The sequence below is a fragment of the Crassostrea angulata genome, chromosome 6 (genome assembly GCF_025612915.1).
Source record: "Crassostrea angulata isolate pt1a10 chromosome 6, ASM2561291v2, whole genome shotgun sequence".
Lineage (NCBI taxonomy): Eukaryota > Metazoa > Mollusca > Bivalvia > Ostreida > Ostreidae > Magallana > Magallana angulata.
This window is the reverse complement of record NC_069116.1, coordinates 46,363,112-46,370,453: the sequence shown is the minus strand read 5'-3', so window position 1 is coordinate 46,370,453 and position 7,342 is coordinate 46,363,112. Positions and strand designations below refer to the sequence as shown.

The 7,342-nt window shown below is 32.5% G+C and overlaps 1 protein-coding gene across 1 annotated transcript; it reads left to right on the top strand.

The window, feature by feature from the left end:
- Positions 1 to 4,011: 4,011 nt before the first annotated feature.
- LOC128190065 (uncharacterized) lies at positions 4,012 to 6,900 on the top strand. Its single transcript, XM_052861971.1, has 7 exons — positions 4,012 to 4,135; positions 4,401 to 4,781; positions 4,875 to 5,054; positions 5,198 to 5,320; positions 5,584 to 5,733; positions 5,859 to 6,003; positions 6,180 to 6,900. Exons 1-7 carry the CDS (start codon positions 4,078 to 4,080, stop codon positions 6,427 to 6,429), a joined length of 1,287 nt encoding a protein of 428 aa, XP_052717931.1. The 5' UTR covers positions 4,012 to 4,077; the 3' UTR covers positions 6,430 to 6,900.
- Positions 6,901 to 7,342: the final 442 nt, after the last annotated feature.

Sequence of the window (7,342 nt, the reverse complement as noted above, 5' to 3'; positions counted from 1 at the left end):
GTTGAACTTATATGAAGACTTTAAGACAAAAGTTTTTCATATGGAAGGAAAAAGAACTAACATTGGGCACAGTAACTTTAAAACAGTTTTTCTCTCTTAAAAAAACATGATAGTTTTCGGCATGTGATCTTTAATTCAATGACATTTAGATAACTTTATTCATTGTGTAACAGTGATGAAACATTCATATCAAATATACACAGTTTCCGATTATGAAAGCGCATACTCTAGCTTGCCTTGAATATGTACATTTATCACAGTACCAAATTAACTGGTATACAGTATGCTTTTCCGGAAATTATTGGTTCGAGCATAAAAAACATTGCAACTAACTTCACCTAGCTTCATTCTTTTTAATCTCTAGAGTATACCAGGGCTGGCTGCTTTGAATTTGTGTCAATCAATTTCTTTTCTAAATATTTTTCAGCCCACCCGCCCTCGTCTTTTGCACAAAAAGATTTATCCTTTCCTGACATAACTGTTTATAAATTACATGTAGGTTGATATTATATAAATAGTGCCTGTTTGGGAGGGTAACAGTTGAAATTGACACCCCGAGAAAACCATTGTCAACCGACGCGAAGCGGAGGTTGACAATGGTTTTCGAGGGGTGTCGATTTCAACTGTTATCCTCCCAAACAGGCACTATTTATTTTGTTATACTAAATGTCTTAATTTTTAAGAAAATTTTACTGCTTTTATGTAGGAATAACGTGATTTCTACAGCGAATCGTACGCGCATAATTTTCGCGCATGTAACAATTTTTAATGTTACCCGTTGCTAAGTGTGTTGCTAACGCTGAGGGTAATAGAACGGATTATGAACTGCGTCTTAACCAATCATATTTCAGTATTTAACATGAAAGTATAACAATACAATTTATAGTTTATTCACTATAGCATCTACCAATAAACACCAATGATATCTTTACCATTTAACAAAAAGTATCCCTTAACAAATGGGTGTTGATATTTTTCTTGTCAATGAAAATGTACATATTTTCTGTGTGTTTTGGTCCGTAAATTCATGTTGCAGCTTTGCATGTGGATCATGGTTGTCCGTCAGAACAATAGTCGCAATGATGTTTTGATGATGTTACATGTATGCAGTACATGGAATGGCGTTATCGTTAAAAAATTGCGTATTGATATCATGGCTACATTGTCTTATACATACAGTATTTACTTTAGCCAATAAACTTTTTTTTTAACTTTGGGATTGGTTTTAGTAATGGTATTGCATTGGTATTGTATCATGTATATTGGTATAACATATTTAATTTCATATTGGTAATTTAGACATGTGTGCATTTGTGACCTATAAATAAAGAAATGCATAATTTATCCATACATAGAGTGTCATACTTTGTATCTACTCTATTGGTTTTTGGCGTGGGCAGCCCAGTGATAACACCCATATCATCACCACGACCGGTAGCGCCAAACATATGCGATAAAAATATTATAATCTATCTATCATTATGTAATTTTGAGTGGCTTTGACAAAGTTTTAAATAGCAATATTAACGGAAAAGAAACAAATACCACAATTGCGCAAGGTTATGCATGTACCAAGTGCAAAAGAGCAGCCAATTAAATGTATACACAAAGTAAAATAACATAAATTAATTTTGCCCATTTCATTACAACATTTTTTTTAAAAAAACAAGTAGTAACGGAAGCAACAAGGAACTATATGTTTGCCTGTGTATTAAGAATATTTATGTGTATTCTTGTCTTCATTATGCTACTCTAGTTTTGGCATCTGGTTATTTTTCATTGTAGCAATAAATAGCATATATAATGCGTTGAATCCGTTAATATTGAAGTACTTTGGGTGATTTCTTTTAGTCTGGATATCAACTCAACATTTACTCAACTCACAAAAATTGTTTTAATACGGAAGAATACACACATATTTTCCGCATTTATAAAAAAAAATCTTCGCCTTGTAAATGCATTTTTAAGTAACACGGTAAAATATAAAACAGCCTACAAAACTGCTCTGTTTGCATTTATGAAAAGAGGCTTTACAATTCATTCCTTTGAATGTCAGCGGAATTACACACACACGTCGGTGGGAGTATAACACATTATAACATAATTAAAAAGTTTATAATTACTAGTTTTTTCCTTGATAACGATATGTACCAAACCAAGATAACCATTTATTCAGAATCTGGCTGGATATTTACTAATTATATTTTATTTAACTAGGCTTCATATGCACTATATATTTTATAATGTAATTGGGTGTTTTATGTCAAGACAAAAATACCGAATTAAAACATACATCATTCATGATATACTGTAACATTTATTTTATCAAATGATCATTAGATAATTTATTGATATTCATCATTGTAACAAGTGAGGGAAGCAAGTAAAGAAATTTTATTCTACCCTATTTTCAGTGCTTACATGTAATACAAGGTTAATTGATTTCCAAAATTAATTAAGAAATAAACAATATTACTTCTTCTTTTTTTCTTCTTTTTTTTCTGCTCGTCATTTTGACTCAAAGTACAAAACAATACCTAATAAATCCCGATGATATCCAAATCATATCGTCTTTTTACCCAATTTTACATTACATTAATGATGAATGAAAGTACCAAACTTATAAAAAAAACCCGATAATATTCCTGGATACTTCATGGTACCAAGTATTAAAAAAACTCCTAAAGCACCAGATTAGTCTTTCAATATCCTTAAATAACATCATCTACTTTTTGATTTAAGTCGACAATGTTGGAAGGAAATAATATATTTTGATTTTTTTAATTAATAAAATAAATAGATTTCAGCTTTTTACGCTTCTAACTATTCTATTTTCGAGCCCTAAAATGGTTTGTTTCAAAGACTTTTCAAACAGATACAATACAATATGTACACCCATAACCCATAATACCAATTGAAAAAAAAACACCATCCTGCAGTGGCGTCGGAAGAAAATTGAAAGTGGGGGGGGGGGGGGGGGAGGGGTAGACTAATCATAAGAAATCTTGACAAGCAAAAAAACATCCTAATTCCCAAAATCATGGAAATCGCAATCCGTTGGAGGGGGAGGGAAGCCGTTGGAGGGGGGGGGGGGGGGAGAAAGAGTATACCTATAACTATTTTGTTCCTCAAAAATCATGGAATCCGTAGGGGAGGGGAGGGGGAGGGGGCTTGTATACCTTTTACACCCATTTTTAATTACCATTATTAATATTTCAACCCATTTAAGGTAACTTTAGGAACAATTATGTTTGCTACGAGAAAAAGTGTGTGTGGAAGGGGGGGGGGGGGGCTGGACCCTCTCTGATGCTATGTGCCTAATGGTTAGATCTACCTTTGCAAAAAAAAGGGGGGACTAAGCCTGAACTCACCATTACTAATATTATCCCAACGATGACACTTTAAAAAATATAATCCAAAATTCAAGAAAGCATGTAATAACCCCTATTACACGTCGTTAAAACTGCGGGGGTTTCATTAACCTATCATTTTCCTTCTTTTTGTCTTTTTTATTTTTGTTTTTGATTCATTATTTCAAATATGCGATGATGGCGTTGGCTATCAACAAAAATTTTGTTTCAATATAGGCCAAAAAAGTATATTTTTGGAACAATATTAATGCTTGGTAAGGTGTTCTTCACAATTTTTCAACCGATGATCTGTGATGATCTGGGTTCATTATGATACTATTGGGATAAAAAGACGATATCTCTGCTGTTTCATTGGGGTTCATTAGAGTATCATTGGACTTCACTAGAGCAAAAAGACACTTGTAAAAAACTAAGAACTTCACCTTTGTTTCGGTACTGAATATAAACATGATTAATTCAATTAAATGGATGTTTTTTATCTTCCATGTGTGATGCATCGAATTGAAAATAGACCTTGATCATTAGTTTGACCTATTTCATTATGGACTATTGCCAAATAGTCATTGTTTGCATCGTGTGTCAGCCCTTTTTTTATTTGCAATAAGATGAATTTAATACAATTATCTTTTCCGGATGTTGTGGAACAGATACGCCTTGACAAAACTGGCATCTCCATTTTTTGTGCAAATCAGTTCCATTTTGAACGATGGAACGATATTTGACGTTTTTCGTCGTGATAACTTGTTTCGTTCATAATTCAGAAGGTAATTGTATATATTTTAAACGTGACAAATATATATAAATTAACTTTATTAAAAATGATCATGAAAAATACATTTTTCTAATATCACGTTTTAAAAAACTGACTGTTTTAACACAGAATTTACTGATTATTACTGTAAATGTATTGATACATGTAATCATTATATTTTTCATTTTTTCCCCATTTTTTTTCTTACAGATGAATAATTTTACACATTGATTGAATAAACTTGACTTTTTGTTTGATTTACTATTATATCGATTTAGGATCACTAATCAATTCCCCATGCAAAAAATCGTCGGATTGGAGTAACCATTACATCCGTTGTCCCACTGATCATACGATTTATATCGCAAAGCATGTGATTGAGGATGGCTTTAACACACTGATGTCCCCTGCCCTTGGGTGTTTCGCCAGTGATGCTGTTTACTGTGGTGTCGAACTACCAACTAACAACACCAATATTAAAAACTACCACATTATGGACTCCGCCGTTAATGCATGTAATGGACGAAATGAGTGTACTCTGTCCAGACAGTATTTCCTTGAAGCTGAAGCGGCTCTGAAGAAGTTTTGTAATGCCTCACTACGACCCGAGGTACAGAAAGCAACTTTTCGACAGAGCATTGACTATGAATGTATTCAAGGTTTGTAAATACTTATAAAAAACTCTTATTTCTGTTTTTGATAACAGTTAATTATTTGTAGTTAATTTTTTCGAATTTTATATTGTGTTGCAGATTCTCAGATAATCAACATGTCCGTGGTCAAAAATGAAAGCAGACCCTTTGGCCCCGTGTATCTAAAGGCCTCAAGCGCAAATTGTTCTTGTGACATCTCCGGAGCTATGTCAAGTATTGAGATCTTGCAAGCAAAATCAGTTTTCCTGCTGATTCAGTCAAAAGAAAACACCCTTTTAGGTATGAATACTTACACTATCCCTAAAACAGTTTTACATGTAGCATTGCTTATTGTTTTTGTTTAGTAATATATTTTTACTGTATCCATACATTCAACATGAAAATTTTCGGATGAAATGAAAATGTCTTACTAAATTTTTAAGAGCATCCTGACACTAGCGTTGGTTTATACGGCGTGCGTATACCTCTTAAAACAGAAGACATTGTCATAACAATACTGAATGGTACAAACACAAGTTTGGCTCTGATGAAAGTTCGCAGTGAAGGTACTGTCTTCTTGTTGCATGTTTTCAATACAACCTGTTATAAAATTCGATGTTAAAATAATTGCGTTAAATTGGGGCATTGATTATAATAACTTTTAATAAACAATTTCAATTGTAAAATGGATTTAAGTACGTTTTCGAACCTATCATCTCTTCGTAAGTCCATTATTCTACAAAGGTATGTTTCTAATCAGGTGTCTCACTTCATTGTCCTATTTAATCACATAACAATTAACCGAAATAACAAGAAATATATTTCACAGGTATACTTAGAATTCGTTGCTCAAATTATAAAATTCTTAGAAGAGCTCGAGAATTTCGAGTTCAAAAAATGATTGAATCTCGATTATTCCAATCGTCACGTTCATATGGAGCTTTGGAATCAACCACCAGCCAACAAAATGATCAACAAGGTAATGATATATTTTTAATAGTTCGGGGACCTATATACAGTTTTTCTACTTTTATTGTACTAGTATTTTATATGTTTTACAGATTTCTTAAAACTATTTACACTATTTCTGTGTTTTATTTGCAGTAGGGACCGTTAGACCAGACGTTAGATTTACCATTGGTGGGAGCCTTAAACCAAACTTTACATTTACAATTGGCGATGTTTTAAATTTGACACTGTCCTTCTTTATAATTTTCCTCTTTGTTCTTTCAATTCTCTACAAACGAAGGTAATTCTACTTCTTTCTCAGTATCTTTTATAATAAATTCATAATTGTTTAAAAAAATGTTTTTACACGTGTTTTGATATTGTGTTGCATTTCTTTAAATAATAATTAAAGGGAATAGGCATTGTACATAACTAATGTTCATGTTATTAATATTCGCATGTCGACTTTTATTCCAGGACTAATGGTCATGTCTCAGCCGAAATCAAATTGAAAGACAAAGAGGAGAAACTTGTGCTTGTGTGTTATCCAAACAACGGGCAGAAGAAAGCAAAGGTTGAGATCCATCAGGCGGACTGTATGTGTGTGTCTACTACAGGTCGCCCTGTGAGAAGGTCTAACTACACATCGCTGCAGATTGTAAACCCGAGTGAGAGTTCTGATCAAAGGAATAAAAACAGTGCAGATCTATATTCTGACGTTGTTTAATCACATCACACATATGTATACTACAACAAGTTTATATTCCGATTCTTTAGTTGTTTTTGCAGATAACTTATTTTGCGAAAACTGCTGAGTGTGTATATTATAAACAAAGAGATGGACTGATGCAAATCAATATTTTTTCAATTTGATACTATGCTCGAAAATGCCAGAATGGAAAATGCTGTGATGAAAATTATAATGCACGGTTATAAAATGTGCACTCTTACCTAGAAATCCCATCTAAGTTAATGCAACCGAGGTTCCCATGAAAACTCCTGAAAAATCTTAAGATATTTATTGTTACCTATTACTTGCGTTTTGTGCATTTTCATGTGTCGTGTGTCATTTGCTGCGTTTTGAAGTTATTCTTATAAGATTATTTTGTTTATTTTGTTGTATTGCAAGAGCTTATATTAAACTGTAAACTTGTAATAGTACGGGGTGCAAAAATATTATTTATATTTAATCATTTATAAAGAGTGTTATAGTTGTAAATGTGATAGGAAAAAAGATAAAAATATTTTCTAAATAAAAAAGTATTGTACTTTGGGGATAATATGGTTAAACCTAAAAAAAATTCTGAAAACATGACTTCCTTGTTCTTCAACATTCGGAAATATCAAAATAGCTCACAAAAAGCATATAAACAAAATGTATTTTAATCATATTATTTCCCACTAAACATGCCACATCATTTCCATCGGCAACCCACAACAATCCGAAAGCTTTGGGGAAAATTTAGATATTCGTGATATCCAGCAAAAGGTCCCGGATTCGTGTTGTGACTAGAGGCCAAAATTGTTCGTGGTTCTTGATCGTTTAAACAATATGTGGAAATTAGTCGCCTCAACAACATAGAAAACAAAGATATCAATGACTGCTTGATACATGTATCACTTAAAATAATATGCAATAT